Genomic DNA, 27,759 nt, shown 5'->3' on the forward strand with positions numbered 1-27,759 from the left:
ATTATTTAAGATTCAAAAAGGGACAGGAGGTTTGTGTGGATAACAAGAATATCCAGATTTGTCATAGGTAATGCAAAAAAAGTTTTACAAGGGGTGGGAACCTCATGCATCAGGGTTTAAACCAATCTCTAGCTATTAGGGATTAGGACGAGGCCCATAATTATACTATCAGTCTATCGCCAAGTTTCTTGTACTTTTTTTTTCACTGAAGCATCTGGGGCTGGCTACGGTCAGAGACAGGATACTGGACTAGACGGACCATGGGTCTGATCCAGTATCTAGAATCTTTGAGCAATACTCTTCCATCATCACTCCAGCAGCAGCACATATTTTTCTTCATCAGGGACAGGGCAAGGAGGTAGAATGGTATTGGCTGCCTCTTACTCTGCAGTGAAGAAGAACCAAGATGTATGTAAGAGCCTTGGAACATTGGTCCTATTTACGTAGTTGAATGGGGGCTTGGCAAACCTAAACATTTTTTTAAACATGTAAGGGGAAGACTACAAGTCTTGACAGAGACTGATCATTTTATATGGTATTTAAAAATAAACAAATAGCCTTCACCACTGCATAGGGCCCAGGGACTGTTTGGCTTCTTATTACAAATTGGGAGAACGGATGCAGTTTATCATGTTGATGCTTTTGATACTACTGCTTTTAGGAAGCTGCCTTCATACTTTCTGCTGCTGGAGTCACAGTACAGTATAGCACTGTAGCACAAGAGTCACGCTCTAGAATTGCAAGTGTGAAGATTAGGAATATATAGATCTGGCTCTAAATTTTGGATCTGTTTTTAGATGGAGGGAGAAACTGATAAATTAGTAACATTTAGTAATTACCTAGGCTTGGGAAAATAAGATTTTTATCTCCTCTCTCTCTCTCAAGAGCCAGTTGTGTAACTAAAGGAGCTGAATCTGCATGGTTTATTCAATATAAGTACCATTTATTCACTAATGAGTACTACTACTCATGTGAGCAAGTCCTCAGTGTAAGTAAGAGTTGCAGAGTTGGGACGATAATGTTGTCTAAGGACATTTTTAACCTGTGAAGGAGAAAAGTTTTAGTTTTGTGTGTGAATTCATGTAGCTTGCTCATTTGGGCAATCTCTTCCCTTTTTTTGCATTCTCTGCACAGTTTTGCATTCTTGCACTTTTCCCAACAGCCCAGTCAGAGGAAGCTGAATATCTATTTTGTATAAATTAGAAAAATCTTAAATTACAATACTTTATCTAAATTTTCTGATAATCTGTCTTAGTGTAGAGTACAAGTCTAAATTAAGCCCTAAATCTTCTGTAATTCTTGCGTAAATATTCACAATGGAATTCTACAGTGTATGAAGGAATTGACTTGAGTTCAGAATAGTGCTGAGTTTTCAAAGAAAACTGATAAGATGAGCTGCTATTCTTCACAGTAAAACACTGTAACATAGGCAATCTTCAGAAAAAGATGTACAGAATTTTGTTTATGTATTGGTGGACATTATTTTTTAGCATTAAAACTATTTTGCTACAGTAAAATTAAAGAGATGCATAACAATGAAAAAACCAAGATTTTTTAAATTGTGAATGAATAGAAAGACACAAACAATAGGGAAGCTAAGAAAAAGAAAATAGGAGTGCTATAGATGAAGCTGTGAAAAGTTGCTGTGTCAAGTCAGATACTGTTATGAAAAAGCAAATGGCCCATCATGCTCACTGTTATAGACTAAGAAAGGATGAGCCATTTAGCATATCCTTGATACACATCTTCACAGCCACTTTCTCCAGTTTATAATTGTAATTTAAAATGTTGATTTAAAAATATTGACAGTCCTTCCAACAACCCATTATGGATATGATAGTAACAATAAGAAAAAACAATGAGGAGTCCTTGTGGCACCTTAGAGAGTAACAAATGTATTTGGGCATAAGCTTTTGTGGGATATAACCCACTTCATCAGATACATGGAGTGGAAAATACAGTAAGCAGGTATAAATATACAGCACATGAAAAGATGGGAGTTGCCTTATCAAATGGGAGGTCTGTGCTAACAAGGCCAATTCAATCAAAGTGGATGTGGCCCATTTCTAGCAGTTGACAAGAAGGTGTGAGTATCACTCCATGCATCTGATGAAGTGGGTTATATCACACGAAAGCTTATGCCCAAATAAATGTGTTAGTCTCTAAGGTGCCACAAGGACTCCATGTTTTTTTTACTGATACAGACTAACATGGCTATCCCTCTGAAACCTGTCACCATTAATAAGAAAGTTAATTCATTTCCCTAGCCACAATCACTAGGAGGCATCAGTAACCATCATACTTTGGCAGGTTTGGATTGATTTAGGGAAGAGATTGTCCCAAGTTGAATAATTATCAAGAGTGAAATCCATTACATTTTCTGCTATAAATTTACTAACTTCACTACCATGTTGTCAAAGCTTATATGAGTACTTTGAGCCAGATTGTGTCCTTGTTCCTCTCTGCAGAACTAGTTGAAGCTGTAGAAGCCAAAGGGAGGTGGCTTTAGGCATTCTGATTGTACAGAACAAACATAAGCAGAATGTCTCTGTGATGGGTTACTCCCTTTCAAGATGCCACTTGGTGTGCTGAGATACCACTGAACCCTCCTGTTCTGCCAGCATTGGCCCCCTTTAACCTGTCTTGCTGTGCCAGGCTCTTAAGCCTCTTCTAGCACAGACCGAGGCAGGGCCACACCCCGCTGCAGAAAGGCACAGACACTGAAATCAGCTCTGGAAAGACTCAGCTTAAGGGACTTGCCCCAGCACTCAGGTGTCCACCTCCCTTGGAGTGCAGACCCAAAGGTATATTGTCTTGCGCTGTAGAGAAAATTACAGAAACTGGGTGTAATAATAAACAAAACAAATGTTATTAACTATAAAAGGCATATTTTAAGTGGTTAAAGGGGTAGCAAACAGAACAAAGCAGATTACTGAGCAAATAAAACAAAACACACAAACTAAGCTTGATTCACTAAAGAAACAGGTTCCAATATGTAATTTCTCACCCTAAATGTTGAATTAGGCAGGATGCAGAGTTTCTGTAGCTCAGAATACTAGTTATTTCTTCTTGCAGACTGGACCCCTGTCTCAGTGTGGACTCACCCCTGCCTTTCCTTCCAGTTTATTCTCTTTTGTCACTTCAGGTTCTTTCAGCAGTCTTCTTCTTGGGTAGGCCATGAAGGAGAGTCTGGAATGCCTTCTTTCCCAGCATTAAATAGAATTTACATAAAGCAGGAAGCCTTTTCTTTCCCAAACTTGACCTCCCCCTCCTGTTAGTGGAAAATTACTTGAAATCCAAGATAATGTTTAGTAATAGTGTCACAGCTAGTCTCAGGACAGCTCTCAGGAAGGAGAGAGATTAGTATCTTCAGAGTCTTCTTGTTTCTTCCTAATGGACCATCAGCCCTGTCTGGATTTTTCATTGTTGTAGCTGAAGGACTAGTTGTGGGAGACACCCAAAGTAGCACATTTGAAATATAGATACATGTTTAATATTCCTAACTTCAGATACAGAAATGAAACAAGCATACAAATTGAATAATCACATTTAGTAAATCATCACCGTTCCAATGATATCTTACATGAGCCACCTTACAAAACATATATTTGTTATGTGATATCCATATCATAAGCATATTTTCATAAAGAATATGGAGTGTAATGTCACAGTCTCAAGGCAAATGAGAGATCATGCAGTATGACACTCCTTACGCTTGGTTGTGAAAGGAGCAGCATGTACTCCCCAGTGTCTATCATCAGCTGTTTGGGAAGAGGGAGAGGAAAGAAAAAAGAGCCCCGGCAACATCAATATTGTTGGCCACATCCCTTTGTGACCATGCTGGTCATATTAGCCAGCTTCAACTCAAGAAAGCTAGGTCTGCATTGTTTGGATGCATATGCCAGTTGGAGAAAGAGGTTCCTTTCACCCTCTTTCAGTTGCTGTCTAAGTGCCACCTACATAGGAACAGCCAGTACTTAATTTTTAATTTTACATGATACACAATATGTTTTTTTTAAGAGTTGAACAAAATTTCTCAAATTAAAGTCCCGTATTCCAAAGAGGCATTGTCTGTTTGGTATCAGCACAATAAAAAAAGCAATAACGGTGATTCCTGTGTATTCAAAGCTACCCTGCTGAGGGACTAGTAGCAAAAAATGCTTGTTTTCTTCTTTCCAATAACTTTGTAATAGTGAGATGGTCTTCTTACTACTGTTTAACAACAAGACAGGACTTTATAATGTTGAGTATTGTTTGTAGCTGGTGTTGGCTCAGTATTAGAAGCTGCTGCTTTTAGAAGACACATTCCTAAAAGCTGAATTGAAAAAAATATGTTTGTGTTTAATTAATTATCTGACCTGTATCCGCAATAATTAAAGCTTCCTTTTGTTTATTCCTGCGTGGCACTGACACTATTCTCAACTATCCAATTTAATATCATTGTGAAGAGCAGAAGCAGAGCAAGTAAGAAGTAGAGCAAGGCAAATTATTCTCTGCAAAAAATGATTATCAGAATACCAGGGCAAAATGTAATGGATTTTCAAGTTATCTCTTGTTGCATTTAAGACCATCATATTTGGTTAGAAAGGGGATCGTCTGAATAATGTTATCAGTAACTGTGAAGTGTTGCTTAACTTGATAAAGTTGTAGCCTTTTTAAATTCTGCTGTGCTGCCTTCTTTACATATTTATAGCTATATTTTATTTCAGCTACTTAATAGAGTGCTTTGATTTTGGTCTATAAAAATTACACTGTAACATAAACCTTTGGGGGGTATTTCCTTGCATATTTCCCTCACTTTCTCCTCCTGTATAGCTGTAACTGTGTTGTGGGTTATTTTTCAGTCAGTATCTTCAGATCAATTCAGATTATTAAAAAGAAACTGGTACTTAACAGGGGCATCTTTGCTTTGGTTTAAGTCTTTTCTCATATTTATTAAACCAATACCTGTGATCCATTGGTGCTTTGCGCTGCTTCAGTAGCATGGGGAGACATCAGAGTTCAAGAACAGCAATGCATCTCAAGTCATGGAGACAGTAATAAGAATAATTTCTGGCTCAAGTCACTAATCGTGTGATCTTGAAGTTTTCAGGCTTCATCACTATTCATTCATTTATGTTTAATGCCTTAGTAATTGATACCACATCTAGTAAAGGGATTGGGGAACACAAAAATGAACTGTTGAAAAATGAACTGCAGTATACAGACCCCCTGTATGGGTCATATCCTACCATCTTATCCTTCAAACTTGTGGAAGTGAAAAACATGTCCCATATTCCTCGAGTTAAAACTTGGGGAGTTATCTCTTCAAGTGGGAAGAGTGTGGGGGCTAGCCAGGGAATTCTGTGGATTCTCTAAGAAGTCCACGGGGGATGATCTGCAGCCTATACTTGTGTAGGGTCATCCACTCCATGTAGGACTCTGGGCTCCTCTTCTCCACTAAGGGAGCCATGTTCCCATTGGCTCTAACCCTATGCCTACAAACTACAAGCTTGCAACTCCTCTTGCAAAGGAGATATTGCTAGGTTCACTGACCGTAACCTGGCACAGATTTCCACTAGAAAATTCCTGTTCCACAAAGAAAAGCATCCCACATCCAACTGCTGCTTTTTGGCTCTCCTCAGTTCCTCTGGAGTTCCAGTGCTGTCTCTCTTATGCGGAGAGACTTTGGTGGTGCAAGTTGCCAAGCGAAGCATACCAGAGAGGGGTGGCTTCCCTTCTTGCACAGAGTTGGTGTCTATTCTGTCCCATTTTGCTCCTCTCTGAATCATGTAACCAAGGCATCGTATGGGACTCTGCCTCAAACAGAAGTTGGTTTAAACAGATTGATGATTAGTTCCAAAAAACGTTTGGTTGTATATTCTTCCTATGCCTCAAACACCATATTGAGAGCTTTAGTTATCATGCACATTTACTGTGGTGTATTTATTGCTTATGGCAGCTCCCAAGGAGCAGCAAGAGCAGTAACCCATTGAACTTAGGCCAACTCTATACTAAAAACTTGGGTCAATCCTGCTGTGTTGCTCAGGGGTGTGAAAAACCCATAACTCTGAGTGATGTAGGTAAGCTGACCTAACCCCCAGTGTAGACAGTGCTGGATCCATTCACCTAGCCACCATATCTTAGGGAGGTGGATTAACTATAGTGAGAGGAGAACCCCTCCTGTTGCTGTAGTGAGTGTCTACACTGCTGCAGCAGAGCTGCTGCATCATTTCTAGTGAAGACATAGCTTTATGCTTTCTCTGTCATGCATCTTAATGAAGCTTTAAAAAGCCGGAAATTGTCTTTAGAATTAAATATTTCAGTAGCTGTAAGCTAGTCACAAACTTTGTAATAATTGCCTAACCAAATAAATGAAAACTGGGAGGAACAAAATAAAATTAGAATGACTGTTAAAAGGAAATGATTAAATAAAAAATTCACAAAGAAGAGAATTCAAAAGAAATGGCATCAGACCTCTGTTCAAAGACTACTTTCAATGCAAGCTGTATATATATAAAAAGTTTCCTTTGAAAGTAGTCCCTCTTTGTACAAAAGTCTGTTGTGCCATTTCAAATATATATAGCATGTATTTTATTTTCATTGTTTGCTGCAAATCTTAGAAAAGATCCAAAGAAAAATCTACCCAAGATCCATAAACCTGGGAATGCTGGATGCCCCATCATCTCAGGCATTGACAGCAGGATTGTCTGCCTATGTGGACTCTCTCCTCAGGCCCTACGCTACCAGCACTCCCAGCTATCTTCAGTACACCACTGACTTCCTGAGGAAACTACAATCCACTGGTGATATTCCAGAAAACACCATCCTAGCCACTATGGATGTAGAAGCTCTATACAACAACATTCCACACAAAGATGGACTACAAGCCGTCAGGAACAGTATCCTCGACAATGTCACGGCAAACTTGGTGGCCGAGCTTTGTGACTTTGTCCTCACCCACAACTATTTCAGATTTGGGGACGATTTATACCTTCAAGTCAGCGGCACTGCTATGGGTACCCGCATGGCCCCACAGTTTGCCAAAATTTTTATGGCTGACTTAGAACAACGCTTCCTCAGCTCTCGTCTCTTAGCGCCCCTACTTTACTTGCACTGCATTGATAACATCTTCATCATCTGGACCCATGGGAAGGAGGCCCTTGAGGAATTCCACCAGGATTTCAACAATTTCCCTCACCATCAACCTCAGCCTGGACCAGTCCACACAAGAGATCCACTTCCTGGACACTACAGTGCAAATAAGTGATGGTCACACATAAACACCACCCTATACCAGAAACCTAGTGACCGCTATACTTACCTACATGCCTCCAGCTTTCATCCAGACCACATCACACGATCCATTGTCTACAGCCAAGCTCTAAGATACAACCACATTTGCTCCAGTACCTCAGACAGAGACAAACACCTACAGGATCTCTATCAAGCAATCTTAAAACTACAGTACCCACCAGGTGAAGTGAAGAAATAGAGTGACAGAGCCAGAAGGGTACCCAGAAGTCACCTACTACAGGACAGTTCCAACAAAGAAAGTAACAGAATGCCACTAGTCATCACCTACAGCCCCCAACTAAAACTTCTCCAGTGCATCATCAAGGATCTACAACCTATCCTGAAGGACCATCCCTCACTCTCACAGGCCTTGGGAGACAGGCCAGTCCTCGCTTATAGACAGCCCCCCAACCTGAAGCAAATACTCACCAGCAACTACACACCACACCTCAGAAACACTAACCCAGGAACCAATCCCTGCAACAAACCCTGTTGCCAACTCTGTCCTCATATCTATTCAAGGGACACCATCATAGAACCTAACCACATCAGCCACACCATCAGGGGCTTGTTCACCTGCACATCTACCAATGTGATATATGCCATCATGTGCCAGCAATGCCCCTCTGCCATGTACGTTGGCCAAACCGGACAGTCTCTATGCAAAAGAATAAATGGACACAAATCAGACATCAAGAATTGTAACATTCAGAAACCAGTAGGAGAGCACTTCAATCTCCCTGGACGCTCAATAACAGACTTAAAACTGGCCATTCTTCAACAAAAAAAACTTCAAAAACAGACTTCAGTGAGAAACTGCAGAATTGGCCACATCCACCGTAACTGAATTGGACTCGTTAGCACTGACCCCCCACTTGGTAAGACAACTGCTATCTTTTCATGTGCTGTATATTTACACCTGCTTACTGTATTTTTCACTCCATACATCTGATGAAGTGGGTTATAACCCACAAAAGCTTATACCCAAATAAATTTGTTAGTCTCTAAGGTGTCACAAGGACTCCTCGTTAATCTTAGAAAACATTTTTTTGTGAGAGCTGGGGAAGGTAGCAGCTCCTATATGATCAGGATACAAAATGTTGGAAGTATTATAAATTTATGCAGAAACTGGTACATAGAAGAGTGAAAGTTAAAAGCTGTAGTGTATATTTCAAAGCCAAGTATCTCTGCGTTTTGGAGGTGTGTGGAATATACTGTAAAGGAAGCAGAGCTTTGATTGGCACTGCCTTTTTTATAATCAACTGTGATTCAACTAGAAAACGCTGAAAAGATTTCTGTTCATATTTGATCAAACTGAATTGCACACTTGGAACCCTTACTCCTTCAAAACTGTACTCATGTAAATTGTCCTTAGTAGAGCTGAACAAATACTTTGCAATAAATAATTTATGTGACAGACTTAGCCTCTTTTTCTGCTTGGAGGTTATCTGCCAGCAGATCACTGTTTGCTAGAATGTACTTGTTGTTTAAAAGTATTCAAAGAGGTGTTTTAAAAATATGGTTTTCTCTATGGACTGATTGTGAACAGATCACTGTGAATATTTTATATTTGCTATCTGAGCTGTCTTGGGCCTTATTTAGACTGAGAAAATGCATCATGTTAGAAACTACGTTAACTAACATGATCTTAAATATTAATTTGTCATTAGTGTGGACAAGGGCAGTCATGTTTTAAAATTTTTTAGCTGATTGTGGTTAACCCTAGATGGGACTCTAGGACTAACCCTGACCAGCTATCATATTTTTATACATTATTTGTTGTTTACACAGGATGCTCATATTTTCCTAGTGTAGTCATGGCTTTGTCTAGTTTTGATTGGTCAGGTAAGGCATATAACATAGCTCAGACTTCTGTTTCCATGAATACTCATGCATGCAGTAACATTTGCTTTTCACCAGCATTCATGCCAATAAACTCAACCAAACAAATATTCACAGAAAGCGAACCTCAAGGGATGTGAGCCTGGTCCAAGCAAATTTATTTCCAAATCCAAAAGGTTATTTGAAAACATTTTTTTCATTGTTCACCAAGCTGTGGTCCTTACTCAGATGTTAGAGTTCCAAAGGTTAAAGTAATTTAACTTCAAGTTCCACTAAAGCCTGTTATTACACATATTACACGGCTGTGCATTTATTTCTTGGGTCCCTGGGTATAGTGTTTGTGTACTGCGTAAAACCCTTGTAGAACTATTTTAAATTAGAGCACATCTGAAGAGAAAATATGTAGTTATAGTTAATGATGATACACTGGGGAATTTAAGTGATGCAAAGAGTTTTAAATATTATCATTACTGTACAGTACTTAGATTAAATTACTGTTATAGGATGTTGTCTGTCAAAAGCACTTTTCCTTTGCTTACTTGTTAAAGTAGTTTAACAGATGAGTGAATCTATTATTGGACCATATGTAGCATATAGACTTTTTGTTAAAAATATTCCTTTAGGGGGTTAAATTTCTAAACAGGTTGAGACACAATTTAGAGAGGCTTAGCCTATAGGTGCATTACAATAATAATACTTTATGAACTTTTCTTGTTGTCACACACACACAAGCTATATATATATATATATATATATTCATCGGATCTGATGAAGTGAGCTGTAGCTCACGAAAGCTTATGCTCAAATAAATTTGTTAGTCTCTAAGGTGCCACAAGTACTCCTTTTCTTTTTGCGAATACAGACTAACACGGCTGCTACTCTGAAACCTATAGTAAGAATGTCTGCCGTTTAAAGTATGCTATAATAGTTTTAATGTCAGAGGACGTATTCCCAGGACAGCACAGGGAGCTTCTTGAATTTGTTCTTAATTCAGTGTTTGGTTATGAAAGAGGGGATAATTTTATGTTAAATAGTGTGCTCTGTTACATCATGCTAATAATATACTTAGACACGTGCTGCTACTTGCTGTGAAATATGATGTTGATCAATACAGAGGGGTAGTACAGCACTGTCTAGAGAGGATTTAACATATGGGCCATATCTGTCTGTCTGTGTTCTGAGCCATGTCATGTAAAATGATCTGGATAAACTGGAGAAATGGTCTGAAGCAAATAGGATGAAATTCAATAAGGACAAATGCAAAGTACTCCACTTAAGAAGGAACAGTCAGTTGCACATATATAAAATGGGAAATGACTGCCAAGAAATGAATACTGCAGAAAGGGATCTGGGGGTCATAGTGGATCACAAGCTAAATATGCGTCAAGAGCGTAAGACTTTCCAGGAAAAAAAAAAAAAAAAGGGAAACCTAATTCTGGGATGTATTAGTAGGAGTGTTGTAAGCAAGACACAAGAAGTAATTCTTCTGATCTCATCTGTATTGATTAGGCCTCAACTGGAGTATCTGGGTGCCACATTTCCTGAAAGATGTGGACAAATTGGAGAAAGTCCAGAGAAGAGAAACAAAAATGATTAATGGTCTAGAAAACATGACCTATGAGGGAAGATTGAAAAAATTGGGTTTGTTTAGTGTGGAAAGAGAAGACTGAGAGGGGACATAACAGTTTTCAATTACATAAAAGATTGTTACAAGGAGGAGGGAGAAAAATTGTCCTCTGTAACCTCTGAGGACAGGACAAGAAGCAATGGGCTAAATTGCACCACGGGAGATTTAGGTTGGACATTAGGAAGAAATTTCTAACAGTCAGGGTGATTAAGCACTGGAATAAATTGCCTAAGGAGGTTGTGGAATCTTCATCACTGGAGATTTTAAAGAGCAGATTAGACAAACACCTGTCAAGGATGGTCTAGATAATACTTATTCCTGCCATGAATGCAGGGGACTGGACTAGAAGACCTCTTGAGGTACCTTCCAGTCCTATGATTCTGATTCTATGTACTCAAAAAACAACAACAAAACAACAACCAAAAAACCATGAAGGACTTGGAAATAGTGGAATTACCAGTACATTAAGCATAACTGGGCATCATTTCCACCCCACCCCACCCACTCAAAAGCTTACACCCTGTGTATGGCCCTCAGGTTTAGGAGCTTTCATAAGGCATGGCTGGAGAATAGCCATTCTGCTTGGTCTAATCCCACCTCGAAAGAGCAGGGAAGTAGTTGTACAAGATAATGCTGATTCTCTCATCATTATCTTACATGGAAATCCCCTTCATGATATTTGGTTTTGAATGAGGTGTAAGTGAACAGACATGCTGTCATGGGGAATCAAGTATGTCTCAGGAGGGCAGTCCTTATTTAAACTCCTCCACCTTACGTCCCGGCAGCTGTGTGGACATGCCTCAGAACTCTTAGGAGCATTGTGCCCTCCTCCTGTACTTTTGAGGACACATCCACTCCAAGAAGGTATCCTACTAGTTGTGATAATGATTCAGAAACTCTGAGTTTAAAAACCCATGGGACCCAAATATCCTGTCAGTTGCACACATGCACATTGATTTCAGTGGGAACTGGCCATGCACAAGTGATGGGAGAATCAGGACCAGGGAGTTTCTTGGCTCTGCCTTGTCTTTTTTAATGTGTAGGGAATGATTTGACCTTCAGTCCTGATATCAGGAAATCTCCCATTTAAGTCAATGTGCATGAAGGAGCTGCCGAAATACTGCATGCTGTACATATGACAGGAGTGTTCTGTTCAACTTATATCCACTTGCATATTCTCATGTGGTAAAATAATTGATGCTAGACTGTTTGTTTTATTTTTAGAAGTGATGCAGTACATTTACTAAAACGTAGAGAGGAAATTCTTAATATCTAAAATCTTATAAAAGAAAAAGACATTCATTTTCACATTAAGCTATGAAGGGCAATAGTCTCTCTTGTCCATTTTTAGACAAGTAACGATTGCTTTATTCGTTTGCACAGCAAATATGTTCCTATAGGATGTATTACATTTCTGGATAACTTACGGGAATAGGAAGTGAACTAGTTTGATTTTGTTGCATGCCCGAAAGTTTTAGAAAAATCCTGAGGCTCATATGATAAGTGAGGGGGAGGGAGGAAGAATAGAATTTCATGTTGTTATACTGAGTTGTGAACTAGTACAGTTTACTACCCAAAGACTTGATGCAAAACAAATACAGTGGATAGAGCTATTATTTAAACAAATGACTTAGCTTGCTTTGTTAAAATACCACCAAAGCCAAAAGGAGGAATGTAAGAGACAGAGAGAGCTTTGGTTACATTATTAAATAAAGATTAAGAAAAAATTCCAAAAGCTTAACACTGCAAACAGAAGCTTAAAATGATACTCAAACCTGGTGTGCTACCAGTTGCTTTTTTTGGATCCCTGTCAATGTATATACAAATTCACTTCTACTCTTTCAAATTCCCCAAAACAGTTTAGTCAAGCCTGTGGTAAGGTTGCTTTGCTGAGACTACCTACAAGGGTGCCAATTGGGATGGTTACTTTTTTGTGTGACGTAAGCACCTTTTTACTAATCATGGGATAGAGACTAGCTGGTGATTTCACATATGCCCCTGCTTTAGAAGGATGAGTCATTCACTAAATACCTACAGTACCAGCAGTCTAGAAAAGAAGAGATTTTTAATGGGCTTTTGTAGCCTCTATCTGTCCATCTTCTTGCCATAAACTTTAATAAACTCTTTTGGAAATGACCTAACTTACTAAATTGATGAAATACCATTTTAAAGCTCACAATGTGAAAAAAGATGCATAAAGGAAGCATTACAATTTTTATTTAAAAACCTACAATGTATAGCGTTATCCAAAGGGCCTGATTCAGTCTTTTCTGATTTACAAGTAATGTAAACATTTAGGGTACCACTGTGACACAAAAATCTCATGTTCTCAGAGACAGCATATTGTGAACTGTTCCAAATGTACAATAACTAAATAAATAATAAATTTCTTGGGCTTGAATCCTCTGAATATTTTAACAAGTCATATTCCTGACATGCACACTAGCAGCAATAGGTGGCTGCCTCCTCACCTCTATAACTTACTGTACTTTGGGATTCTTTTGTTTTTTCTCTGCAGAGACCCTCCTTGATGACTTCCTTCTCACGTACACAGTCTTCATGACAACTGATGACTTATGCCAGGCATTGCTGAGGCAATATCCTTCATTAACTGAAAGAGTTATGTATATATAGTCCTCATCTTCTTTCCTACAGGAGTCACAACCCCTCCCAGGACTCCAGAGAATGCAATGTGGGTATACTTGTACACCATGTCAAGGGAACATTGCATCCTGCTCCCCTTCATGGCACTGGAACAGCCCCAGCTGATTGATTTGCCAGGAGAGAGCTCTGAGCCTCATCTCATACCTATCTTCATTTGGGAGATTTATACACCCTTTGGTGTGACTGCATAAAAGACCCTAGCCCATGTGGAGGAGGCTTCTTTTATCCACCCCTGTGCCCTCACCCCTGATGTGTATTTGCTCAAGGGCAAGTGTCAATCTGGTCCTAATTTGCTATGCAGTATTGTGTTAAGTAGGTTTGCCTCAGTATTAATCCATGTATAAGAGAGGTTAAAAATGAAACTGGCATAGGGACTTTTTAAGTTGTGGTTGTGGAATATGCTATAAATTCAAAGAGTTGCTTAATAGATAATATATCTAGTTTTTATTGATCCACAAGTAGTGACCACATTTCATTTTCTTCCCTAAAAATTAGTAGCAAGCCACCACAAAGAACAGAAGGAAGGAAACCCCACCTTAAAAATGTATGTCTCAGCCAGTTAGACTGGATGAAAAATGAAATATTGTAACTAAGCCAGAGGTGTGCAAACTATGGCCCACAGGTCACATCTGGCCCGCAGGATCATCCTGCCTGGCCCCTGAGCTCCCGGCCAGGGAGGCTAGCCCCCGGCCCCTCCCCTGCTGTCCTCATTCCCCCATGGCCACGCTGCCGTGCGGGTAGTGCTGTTTGTGCCCGCCCACCTCCAAGGCTTTCCAATAAGCCTGTCCTGCTGCTTTGGGAGGGGGGAGGGGGGATTGGATAAGGGGCAGGAGGTCCTAGGGGGCAGTCAGGAGACAGGAGCAGGGTTGGATAGGGGGTGGGATCCCGGGAGGAGGGGGGGCAGGGGGGGTTGGATAGGGGATGGGGTCCTGGGGGGGGGGCGGCTGGGGCAGGGTGCCCCGGGAGGGGGCAGTCAGGGTGCAAGGAGCAGGGCGGGGGTTGGATGGGTCGGGGATTCTGAGGGGGGGAAGTCAGGGGGCGGGAAGTGGGAGGGGGCGGATGGGGGTGGGGCCAGGCTGTTGGCGGAGGCACAGCCTTCCCTACCGTTTTACAACCCCAATGTGGCCCTCGGGCCAAAAAGTTTGCCCACCGCTGAACTAAGCCATATAATCAAACACAAAGAAAGTGTAGACAAAGTTCTAAAACAGTGTTATCTCCAGAACTCCTTTGGAATATCTGCATGAAATGGATCTTAATAGTTCATTGACTATCATTTTCTTGGAACCGAGGAAATGATGCAATAAATGACATTTCATATTTCCCATTATATCACATAATGAAATGTGCCACAAGAGGATAACATTTTTTTAAAGTTTTATCTTATTAAGAATAGCCATCTGGATGTTTGGGAGGAAATATTATGCTTTTCACACACACACGATAAACTATAAACTATACAGTATGTATGCATGTATAGGGGTTGCACATATGAATGTTGAAAAAAGTGGGCTACTGCCTAATTATATATAATGACCCACACAAAGAGAGGCCTGAGCTGTGGAGTTTATTCTGGGATTTGGATACAAAACTGAAATCTCTGAAAGTTCAGGTATGTTTAGATTGGCATTCTGTTCATTACCCAGAGAGAGAAACTCAAACTAGAAACTTCAAATCCAGATTTGGATCTGAACTTCCCCAAAATTCAAGCAGTTGCAGACCAGGTGCTTTGTTTCATCTGTTTCTGTGTGTGTGTGTGTCTCTCTCTCTCCCTCACACACACAAGCCTACATTAAGAGAGCATTATAGTTGCATGCCTAAGCACTCAAAAATCAGAAATTCCAGTACTGTGGTTGAACGTGCAATATTATTTCTGTCCCGTGTACCATGATACAGTCTTTAATTATGTGATCACATATATACACTTGTTACTCCTGGGGGAATTTTGCGCCACTGCACGTGTGCGGAATTCATGTTACTTACAGATTTCTTCGCTTTCCCATAGAAATATGACTTTCTGACAGGGCAGCAAAGGGAAGCTGCAAGAGAAGTCATGCACCGGTCCCTAGCAGAGCAGGTACATCATTTCAGGCACCCGGAGCAGCTGGCAGAGAGGTAAATCACTGTGGGGCTGGGGACACCCCAGCCAGTGGCTCCTACCCTGAGCCAGGATCAGCTGCTAGTCACAGCTGGGCTGGAGGCAGGAAAGGATGGGACTTCGTCTTTCCCTGCAAGGAGTGGCTGCGGCTGTGTCAGACCCACCCCCAGAAACCTCCCCCAGCTGCAGGAAGCTCAGCATCCTCCCCTGCTTCCTGCCCCCATTGCTCTCAACCATGGGGAGAGGGGTCACTGTATGGGTAGGTGCTCCCCACATCCACCCAACCCCGTACCCACACCACCAAGCCCCCCTCCCCCAGCACCCAGACCCCCACACTCAGCCCTTCTGCTGAACCCCAACCACCTTCACCTGGAAGCTCTGATAGAGTCCCATTGCCCCTGCACCTGGAACCCCCCCAACAGGCCTCTATCCAGATCCCCCACACACTTAGACCCCCCACTGAGCTGCCTGCACCCAGACTGTCCCACACGGAGTCCTCTCACGCCACACCTGGATTCCCTCCACACTGAGCCCCTCCACACTTGGATCCTGTCTGATTGAGCCTGCCCCACACTTGGTGCACCTGGCGCAGATGGGCAGGGCCCCAGGGTGTTTCTGGGGCAGGCCCAGCCCTTGTGCTGTGTCAGGGTCGGGTGCAGCCTCACTGCTGAGTCCGTGTCTTGGGAGTGCAGGGTGGGGAGGCTTCAGGGTGATCTCCCACCTTCAGCAAGCTAGTGGCCTGTGCTCCCCACTGCCAGGCTGGAGCCTCTGCATATATTTATTGACAAATAAAACTTGCAGAATTTTAAAATATTGTGTGCAGAATTTTTAATTTTTTGGCGCAGAATGCCCTCAGGAGTAACTTGTATGCAGAACTGCAAAACATAATATATTCCATTGTAGTATGTGACCACATAACTGAAGACTGTATTGTAATGCAAAAGTTCATTAAGACAGAGATAAGATTGAGTTCAACCTCAACATGTTCATTTCCTTATTCTTTTTGTTGCTTATCTGTGTACAATTATCAAATTAATATAGTTTTTCTTGTCTCATGTAAACACACTCATGCATGTATATAATATACCTGTGTACATTTATACAGACACATTAGCTTCCTCATCTTCTCATGTTCCTGATTTGAATTAAACAGTACAATTAATAGTTTTTGTACAGGGTATACTTCATTATGAATTGATTAAATCCTACTTTCTTCCATCTGCAAATAGCCATATGTCTTGTATACATGACAACAATAGTGAACATCTGGAGGAGTTAAATGTAAAGGGTAGTTAATGTTCCTACATCTACAAAAAATCAATTATAAATTTAAAATATAGTGTTTGAAACATGAATGAAACCAAAGTTGCCTACCCCTCCTCCTCCCAACCCCCAGCAGCCATGGGACAGTTCAACCCAGTGCTTTAAAAAAAAAATTATTCATTGGTTTATACTGACATTTACAAAATACCATTACAAAATTAGACTTAAACTTACCCAGACTATGCTTCCTCTGATACAGACAGCTCCTAAAAATACTCACATCTATATAATTTACAGATTTTAATGTGTCGTAAGGGAAAGATAATTGGTGTATATCTTACAACCTTTTAATGATATGGTACTATATATTCTATATCCCACTTTAAAGATGGAAAACATGTTTTTTCAGGAAAATGTTCCACCTACTTCCATATGATGTCGACTGTTTGTTTTAATTAGCTTGTTGCTGTAAAATGAACTGATTTGTCAAGTTTCAGTTTTAATACCATGATGCACAAAATTGTGCAAACAAATGATTCTCTATACTTGAGGAAAGAAAGAATGGGTAAGAGGCAGTAATAAGTAGATTGTGTGATGTGGCAGTTTTCTCCTGTTGCTTTTATTTGCATTGAGACTTGGGGGGAAATGGTCGAAATTGAAAGAGTTCCTATGCTCCAAAATGTAATGTTTGTATTTAATGATGCATTGTCCTGCTTCCAACAGTAAATCATGTTTGCATCTATATCAGTTGCAGAGAAAAGATATGACTCAACGTTGTGTAATTCCTTTTAAATTGGTTTTCCTTTTACAGAATTGTGTCCCCAATCTATAAAGAAGAAATATATTCAGGTAGCAATGAGGCTCAGCTGACGTTTCTGTACTGTGTATTTCATTCCTAAAAGTTGATAACCTTTCTCAATTTCCTAAACTACACAGGATAAAGTACTTAAGACTATATCGTATAGTGAAAAATTCTGCACTGCCATGATGATATGACCTAACTGTTCTTTTCCCCGTTTAATTTCTACATTTTAACGATACCCCAGGCTTCTGTTCCTTAACCTATTGTACCTATTGTGCTAAGAATGATCAAGGCAAGGAAGAAAATGCAGATGTTCCCTGTAGAAAGCGAAAAGTCTTGCATTTGGTGTCTCAATGGACTTCTCTCTACAAAGACTGGTTACATGAAGATGAGCATTTAAAGCAGTTTTTAAAGGTACTGTAATACTCACTGATGCACTTTAATACTATAAATAACAGATTCTTAGGTATATGTGTTGAAAATCCCAAATGAGAAAAATATTGGGCATAATTTTTCTTATCTTTGAGATCTTTTATACTAGGTCAGTGATTAGGGCATAAGTCCTCTCTGCCTATAGATGGAAACAGTATGACCAAGCGAGCTTCTACATATAAGGGGCTTAATGCCTCATTGATTTTTAAGTTTCAACTGAATATCTGTTATGTGAGACACTGGAAATAAACACTGAGTTCTAATACAAAACCTTGTAAAAGGGTGGGTAATATTTAAAGGGAGGAGCTCTAGACTAATATTTTGAAGAAAAAATTAACAGGTAAAGGAAATATCCACAGGTGTACTCATGTTCTTTACCGGTCCAGAACTTCCCAAATCAGGGTTCCAAATAACATAGACTGGGACAGCATTTTATGCCCCTTTCAGCAAACACTGCATCAGCCTAACACTGAACATCTATTCTGTACTGTTTGACAGGTGCTCGTGGATACCCTGGTAACTCCATTATGCATTTTGAGAAAGAAGGGACCTCTCTACACAAGCACATACTGCATGGCACGTATGTCAGTGCACACTAGGAACTTTTAGTGCAGATCAGCAGGGCCCACATGGATAGTTAGTGGGCGGCATGCTGGAGAACTGTAGATTTACATTCCAGCTTGGTGTGCAGTAAGTGCTTGTGTAGACATGCCCTAAATTTCTGCCTTACTTATGAGCAAGGAGTGTTCGGTCTGTCTGTATGATGCATTCGTCTGCACCAGCAGGGTGTAACTTCTAGTGCACACTAGTGTGTCACGCATTAAGTAGCCTATGTGGACCCTGCTGGTGTGGACTAAAAGTTACTAGTGCATATTAATGTAATTGCTGTTTGAAATGGAACTACATTAACACATACTAGGGACCAGCAGAGTCCATATGGGCTAGCTACTGCGTGATACACTTTTGCACACTAGAATTTACACCCCTCTGATATGGACTCTTGCGTATTCTCGCATAGACAAGCCCTTACTGTCCTGTCTCGGTGATTTCTAACTGCAACTGTAGCTTGATTGTCATTAAAATAGTAATGCAATGCTGGGCCTAGATCTGTCTATTTCCTACTTCTGATGGAAGGAAGGAATTCTCTTGAGAGACTGCCTGAGCTCCTTCTCCTTACCTGAAGTAAAACTCTTTACCTTCCTTTAGGGACTTGGTTGGGGGCACTTTCTGTTATGGATTCACTCATGGTAAACTTAAGAACCCTGCAGTGCTAAACTAATCTTGCAGAAAGTTTTGGGCTTCTTTGCTATTTGAGTTCCTTTTGACTGATACAGAGCACATAGAAGTAGGGGCCCCAGGGTTTCTGCTCTGAGGACATTCCATGTGTAAAACAGTGCTAGGAGTTGGGCACCAACTGCGCCAGCAATGGGGGATTTACATTTTATTAAATGTTGGTTTATATTGTAAGCCCGTGGGGACAGGGGCTGTCTCTTTGTTCTGTGTTTATCTACAGAGCCAAGCACTTTGGGCCCCAATCCCTGACTGTGGCTTAAGGCGCCACCACAGTACCGCTACTGCTACTGCTAATGTTCAGTTGGTCTGAATTGCACCTGAAAAAATTGCATATGAAATTGCAGTCCAAAATTATTTATGCCCAGAGTTTGTGAAGTTGGGCTGATAATTTGGCCTTTAGTATGTGATCCCCATTTGTTAGTCAGGAGAAACTCTGTATAAACTTCTGGATGGGTATAGAAGATGAAAGAGAAAATGTTTGCCTCCATAATGACTTCAAGTGTCAAAGTCAGTATAATTTGTTTGCTTTATATCTAAGGTCAAATGTCTTCCATAATTAGTTGAGGCTCTCAGAAGGGTTTGAATAATGACATTCAGGAAATGCAAAAAATCAAGAACATAAGATTTATTTGCTCATTAATTTGAGACTAGGAGCATCCTGTCATTTCCATGTGAGAGATTTTGGGACTAGAAAATTTTTGGATGTAAATGGAGAAAATAAATGAAAATACTCCTAATCTTAGTAGTCAAATCAATTGATTAATTATTATTACTGTCATTGTTTTGATCGAGTGATGATGATGTGATCTATTTTCATGCTTAAAAGTAGATTGGTATGAGCTAAACCAGGTTTAAAGTAACAAACAAAAGTGCCATTTTAAATCTTTCCACAGAGTGCTGACACCTTAGCGCTATCCTTTGGTTATGGTATACAAAGAATACTTCTCTGTACAGTAGCCAGACACTGACTGGTTTAGTTATTTAAACAGGAACTGTCTGGATTACAGGACCCATTTTAAAACATTCCTGGAATTTATTTTATTAGGGTAATGCTTCATTTGATGGAGGCTGCTGATATGATATATAAAATTTCTTTCAGTCATCAGATATGTGCAGATACCCTTTTTAATTTTTTCAGACAATATACAGAAATGTGTTAGATGATGTATATGAATATCCCATACTTGAGAAGGAATTGAAAGAATTTCAAAAGATACTTGGAATGCATCGTCGTCAGTAAGTATCGATTTTGCTCAACCCTCATTTTTTTTGGTATAATTTACTTTTTTTATTTACGTTTTTCTTTAGCACAGAGAAAGACGAAAGGATAAGTAATATAACTACAGTACAAGGAAAACAACAGCCATGGTGTTGTATAAATAACCTTTCTTTTTATATAAAGCCAAATTAGTCCAATTTTTCTCATGTTGTAGAGTAAGGTACTATACAATTACTCCCATTAATTTTGGTGAGAGTAGAGTACTTGTGGAGTAGAGTACTACTCAGTGTGAGTAAGTGTGGCAAAATATGACCCATTTGTCACGGTTATTTTTAGTAAAAGTCACGGACACGTCACAGGCAATAAACAGAAATTCATGGAAGCCTGTGAGCTGTCCCTGACTTTTACTAAAAATAACTGACAAAATGGGGAGGCAGGAGGGTCCAACACCCACCGCTGCTGGAGCTTCGGGTGTCCCCTGCTGCCCGCAGCGGCTTGGAACTCCTGGGTGCCCTCCCCCATCCTCCTCCACCCTGCAGTGACTTGGAGCTGTGGGGCCCCCATTGGCTGGCTGCCCCAGGGGTGAAGTGGAAAATGTCACAGAGGTCTCTGGAAGTCACAGATTCTGTGACTTCTGTGACCTCCGTGACAAAATCTTAGCCTTACCAGTAATTAGCAATGAATTATTTAAAATAACTGATACAATATACTGTATTGTTTGTGAGTGGGCAGGACTTTTTACCATGAAACATTTACTCAACCCTCTTTTGCAACTAACATGGCAAGTTTGTTCTTCAATACTAATTATATTTTTAAAAGACATTTTAATGCATATGTTTCAAGTAAATAGAATTTTTTTGTTGTTACTTGATCATGTTGAGATCAAAGAGAGCTTTGACATTGGCTGTGACCAGTTCTTATCCCTAGGGATAAATCTCTTATTTGTTTTCTGTAGTATCAAACAAGTTTGCAGCACTTATATTTTCATCCCAGATTATATGATTAAACAAATGGGTTTCAATCTATTAAAAGCAAATTGTTATCCAGCAGTTGTTACTCTTATAGCCTCAAAAGTCTGTTTTGCAATCACTCATACCATGAAACTTTCACAGTTTGGTGTAATTAGATATTTAGATATTTTACATTCAAATCTGTGAAATCATTGTTTATATGGACTATCTTACTTTTCCCAAGGTTTGCTACGTTTCTGTGATTGGTTAAGCTTCCTAAGGGGGTCACTAGGTCAGAGGTAGCCTGAGCGCTTGTCTACATGTAGAACTATTCGGGAACAGCTATTATTGAATAACTTCATGTTGTGGACTCTCATATTCCGAAACAAGAGTTACTTGTTTTTATTTAGCTTAACTGTTCTAGAATGTGTGTGTGTACACATGGAGCTATTCAGGCATAGCTGTTACTGAATAGCTGTATATATAGACAACCCCTGAGTTTAAAGGAGTTTTAACAAAAACAGAAATGGGTCCCAGAACTCCTGACTCGAGTTCCCTGATCTGACCACTAGTCCATGCTCTGTCTTGTACTGGCATATAAAAATGTGAATGTTCACAGTGAACCACTTTGCCAAGTACACTGTGCACACTGAAATATGTTAAAGGACATTGACTGGACACACCTTTTGTAAATGTACACCTCAGCTGGTGTAAATCAGCATAGTTTCGCTTTACATAAGCTGAGGATCTGGCCCTAAGGCTTTTAGTGTAGTATGCTAGGGCTTGATCCTATGACCTACTAACTTCTTCCTGGGTGCAACTGGATGACCTCAACTCACACTGAAGGAACTCTGCACTAACTTTATAGTGAGTATATTATGTTATAAACTTTTGGCTGGCTGCAAATTCCTTTTCTAATCTTTGAATAGAATGAATAACTCAAATTATCCCTTTGTTTCAGCACTGTAGATGAATATTCACCTCACAGAAAGGTAATACAGGATACATATATTTGACTTTTACATTGCTTGCTTGCTTATAACCTCTTCTCGGCCTAATTAAAAATGACTGTTGGCCAAAAACATGACAGGACACATCCGAGAGTCTAGGCCTGCAATGCTGCTAAAAGCTTTTTTCCCCCCAGCCAGCAGAGCTCTGGTTTCAGCTGTGTGTGCTGACCTAAAGTGGCTGTGACATTATTAGCATTTTAACAACATGTTTTGAGATGTCAGCATTCAATAGGAGCCTAACAGCATACCCTTTCCTGGCTGGATAGATACAGGTTTGAATTCAGGAAGACAGACACAAACAAATCTAGCAAAGACATTGGCTACAAATGTCAGGTAGTCAGTCAGAGTAAAGGGAGTTGTGCTGTGACAGGGACATACACACACAGAGAAACATGAATTTGTGCCTATTTAACTAGAAGGAAAGGATGCAAAAGGGAGATGTCAACATAAGCGCTACATGGCAGTGAATTGCTGTGCTCATGAAATTCACTGGACTGAAGTTGAGGTGTGTAATAAGCTTAAAAATATTATTTTGGAAATGTAGAAAGCAGAAAATGAGATTGTAGAGAAATTGCTGACTAGGCCAATTGACAGTTGCTATTTAGGACCGTATGTAAGAAATGAACTATGAATGTGATTAGAGCCCCTTGCAATGTTTGCACTGCTTAGCCTAGACATGTTTAACTTCCTCAGAATTCCCCACCTCTACTGTTGTTATTAAGTAAGACAACTCCCACTTTATTTGTCCAACAATGGATGGGTGGATTTCCTATGAACACATTTTGGCTAGACATATCTAGAGCATTCTACATGCAGTTATTGCTTTGTAAAGGGCAGGAACACATACATTCATTGTTCTTTTTTTAATGTATTTATCCCTTCTTAGAATAAAGCCTTTTTCCACCAATTCAGTCTCAAGGAGAACTGGCACCAGCACAAAGGCACCATGAATGAAACAGAGGAAAGTAAGTATGATTTAGAAGCATTAGAGGAAAAGCTCAGTGCAACACCTCTAAATATTGGTACAAGAATATTTCTACATAAAGGCTTCCCTTAAGGAACATTTTCAATTACAAACTTACAACTTCTGAATAATAACCTGGAACTATAAAAAAAGAAAGATCTAATGCAGTGAGAATACATTTCTGTCTGATGCCTTATGCAGGGCTCCAACTGTAACATGATGTCTCAGGGGCCCCTTTTTTCCTCTCTTCCTTTCCCACCCCAGCATCTCAGTAATAAAAGTATGTGACTCACAGGAGTGCTGGCAAGAGATTGGACTTTATTTCCAGGCTCTTGATATGGCTCCAGATTGCAAAAGGTTAATATTCCTGTCACCTGAGGGCTCCTGGCTCCAATATCTATTGTTACAATCTTCTCCCCCAAAACTTGTTTGCAAGTGGAATGCAGCACGCCCCTTCACGGGCGTGAATATCATCCACAACAAAATGCACTTCGCCTTCATTGTTGGTAATGCAATAATAAAGTGAAGCATTATGCATTGACAGCTTTATGGGACTGAGGGAGAGAGGACAATTATATCATGGCTCCAGATTGTTGTGTGAGGTGAAACTACTGTGTATAGAGACACTAGACCCATGCTTAAGCAGAGAACACCAGAGTGAAGTCCCTCACTTTATTAAGTCACTCCTGCAACATTTTCTAGTCCACAACGGTAACTGAAGGTCCAAAAACTCTACAAGTTCAACTCAGATCAGAGTATAATTAATGCCCATTTATGGTTATCATAACTGTGCTCTTTAAATATTCAGAGAAGTATTTCCCTGTGGTGCTCTCTAGGATTACCTTATAGCTCTCTAGGGTTATCTTATACTATCTAACTTGTGGCTTGACGTTCAGATTTGTTGGGATTTCAGGCCCACAAGACAACCTCTAAAAATTTCACGGTGAGATCCTCACCCCTGCTCTGGCTCCTTTATGACATATAAAAGGGCCAAAGTGGTATAAAGGGGCCCTCAAAGCCCCATATGCAGCTGGAGGAAGATTCCCTTGAAGTAGGAACTGAAGCAGACAGTCATAAGACTTCCACCCTTGGAGTGCCAGGATGGGGTGCTGTGGTCAGGAGGGACATGTCAGGGTTGTGGATGCTGCAGGTAGTGCTGCAGTCCATAGGGCATTCTGGGGAGGCTGCTGTAACTTACACAGACCTCCAGCTCGGTCTAAATTATACTAGAGGCCTCTTGGGCCCGGGGAGCAGCCCAGGATCAGAAGAGTGCAAAGGTGATTTAAAACTAACTTAGTCCACACCGTACTTCCCCTAGACTCTGAGTTCTGTTCTGTACTTCGTAAAGTAGGTGCAGCGTGGCATCTCTAGGCTTTCAGTGGCTCCATAGCAATAGCAACCACAGATCTGACATTCAAAATATGAGTGGGGAATAAAGTTTGGGCAGGCCGTAAAGGTGACAGTTCATGAGTACCTGACATCTAGGGTGGTCCAGATCCATTTAAAGTAAGGGAGACATTATTGGCCCAATTTAAAATTAAAGATTGTGTTTGCTGTTGGTCCCCCGTCACTGCCCCTTCCCTCCCACCCCCAATGGCGGAGAATCCTGGAGGAGGGGGAAGACATTTCAGCCAAGAGGAAAATCACTGGCTTTTCTGGTAACCATTGTAGGCAGGTCTGATAACACTTTCCATAGGGAAGTCAAATAATCCTGTCAATTCCCACCCCGCCCCTTTTTTTTTCTTTTTACAGCTGGTATCATAAAGACGATGTGTACCTTTTCATGACTTTTAGCTATTCCAAAGACAGATTCTGTCACAGGATGAACACCTGATTTACTGCCTGCCAACAGAGACAGGCTAACAAAAAATTCTTACATCAACCGACTGAGATGTTTTTGTAAGGGTTAAAATTTAAGGTTCTCTCTCCTCCTCTACTTCAAAACAACAAAATTGTGGTTTTTCACTAGAGTAAAGTTGCTGACCAACATCCTCTAGTGTAGCATAAGTTAATGAAAATGCCTTGCAGTTGGAAAGGTTTGTGAAGCAGAGGCAGAGTTATTGTTGTATACATCTGTCAGTAGAGACAAAAGAAATCTCATTTGTAGAGGAGAGAAAGGATCATCTCTATACTTTTGTTGTCTCAGTCTGTCTGTAGGAAAAAAAAACCTAAATTATAGGTTAAAAAAAACAATGATTAATGAAGCACCAAAGTGAGTACAAAATAAAGACCATTCTGGTAGTGAGCTTCATTGACAGATGATGTCATTTTTGAAATACTGATTATACATGTCTGGTGGTGTGTTTTTCCTCTCTTACATTACTACTACAATCCACATGACTGACTAAGATTTCAGTTCTGCAAAACCTGGATCCCTGAAATTTTGTAACAGAAACAAGAGAAGTACTAACTGAGCTGATCCTATGATGATGCGGTTACTGTCATGCCAGACAAACCCATTTCAAGATAGACCTTTGAATTTTTTCTCCTTAGACCAGCTGAAAGGTTATTACTGAGAGTTATTGAGTACCTGAATCTCCCTTTGACTTCAATGGAAGTTACAGGCACTTTGGCAGTTCTCCAGATCAGTCCCTTACAGGTGTGATGCACATGTTCCAAAAAGGAGCTGTACTTGAACTAATTATACTGCTGTTAGAACAGTCCCCACGTCTGCTAAGATGTTATGGTGATGTGTATGTGATTTGGATGGCTAGCTAGGTAAGTTAGATAAATGGATTGATGGAGGAAGACTAGAGAGAGCCACTCTTAGAACTTCAAAGGTGAAGTTCAAAATAAGCAAGGTGGAAGATCTGAAGTATACAGAAAGAATTATGATTCTTCTGATCCTGAAAGAAAGGAAGCAAAAAATATCAACAGCTGAGCTTGAAAAGGAAAAAGAGAGAAGAGGAAACTTGTCTTCAAAGTATCCAAAATAAAAGTAAAGGAGTACTTGTGGCACCTTAGAGACTAACCAATTTATTTGAGCATAAGCTTTCATGAGCTACAGCTCACTTCATTGGATGCATACTATGGAAAGTACAGAAGACGTTTTTATACACACAAACCATGAAAAAATGGGTGATTATCACTACAAAAGGTTTTCTCTTCCCCCACCCCACTCTCCTGCTGGTAATAGCTTATCTAAAGTGATCACTCTCCTTACAATGTGTATGATAATCAAGGTGGGCCATTTCCAGCACAAATCCAGGTTTTCTCCCCACCCCCCCCCCAAACACACACACAAACCCACTCTCCTGTTGGTAATAGCTTATCTAAAGTGATGACTCCAATTTGCAAATGAATTCCAATTCAGCAGTCTCTCGCTGGAGTCTGGATTTGAAGTTTTTCTGTTGTAATATCGCAACTTTCATGTCTGTAATTGCGTGACCAGAGGGATTGAAGTGTTCTCCGACTGGTTTATGAATGTTATAATTCTTGACATCTGATTTGTGTCCATTTATTCTTTTACGTAGAGTCCCGTAAAAGAATAAATGGACACAAATCAGATGTCAAGAATTATAACGTTCATAAACCAGTCGGAGAACACTTCAATCTCTCTGGTCACGCGATTACAGACATGAAAGTTGCGATATTACAACAGAAAAACTTCAAATCCAGACTCCAGCGAGAGACTGCTGAATTGGAATTCATTTGCAAATTGGATACAATTAACTTAGGCTTGAATAGAGACTGGGAGTGGCTAAGTCATTATGCAAGGTAACCTATTTCCCCTTGTTTTTTCCTCCCCGCCCCCCCCCCCCCCGACGTTCTTGTTAAACCCTGGATTTGTGCTGGAAATGGCCCACCTTGATTATCATACACATTGTAAGGAGAGTGATCACTTTAGATAAGCTATTACCAGCAGGAGAGTGGGGTGGGAGGAGAGAAAACCTTTTGTAGTGATAATCACCCATTTTTTCATGGTTTGTGTGTATAAAAACATCTTCTGTACTTTCCACAGTATGCATCCGATGAAGTGAGCTGTAGCTCATGAAAGCTTATGCTCAAATAAATTGGTTAGTCTCTAAGGTGCCACAAGTACTCCTTTTCTTTTTGCAAGTACAGACTAACACGGCTGTTACTCTGAAACCTGTCAAAATAAAAGTGTTAGAGATTACCTGCTCTGCAGTAAATACCTACAGGAATTCTAACTGTATGTTGGTGAAGCACTATACTGTTCTTTATTATGTCCTTGTGATTTCCCAGGGAGAGGAGGAAGAGAAAAATGATGATGTTTGTGTTAAGAGGTTCGTGTGCCTGTAGGTCAATGTACTTCAACAGTAGCTCCTGCTGTCAAAGATTATTGTCAAACAGAATAACAGC

At 40.2% G+C, this 27,759-nt stretch overlaps 1 protein-coding gene across 3 annotated transcripts in view; it reads left to right on the forward strand.

Annotated features, from left to right (window-relative positions):
* The window catches only part of RAPGEF5 (Rap guanine nucleotide exchange factor 5), a 223,964-nt gene that overhangs the window by 162,324 nt on the left and 33,881 nt on the right, over positions 1-27,759 (forward strand). For all 3 annotated transcript variants that reach the window (XM_074945792.1, XM_074945793.1, XM_074945794.1), the window contains exons 12-16: positions 13,263-13,341; positions 17,838-17,982; positions 20,432-20,529; positions 22,424-22,454; positions 23,359-23,437. In XM_074945792.1, coding sequence (XP_074801893.1) covers positions 13,263-13,341; positions 17,838-17,982; positions 20,432-20,529; positions 22,424-22,454; positions 23,359-23,437 — 432 coding nt within the window. The remainder of the gene's footprint in view (positions 1-13,262; positions 13,342-17,837; positions 17,983-20,431; positions 20,530-22,423; positions 22,455-23,358; positions 23,438-27,759) is intronic.

This window comes from Natator depressus, chromosome 2 (genome assembly GCF_965152275.1).
Source record: "Natator depressus isolate rNatDep1 chromosome 2, rNatDep2.hap1, whole genome shotgun sequence".
Classification (NCBI taxonomy): domain Eukaryota; kingdom Metazoa; phylum Chordata; order Testudines; family Cheloniidae; genus Natator; species Natator depressus.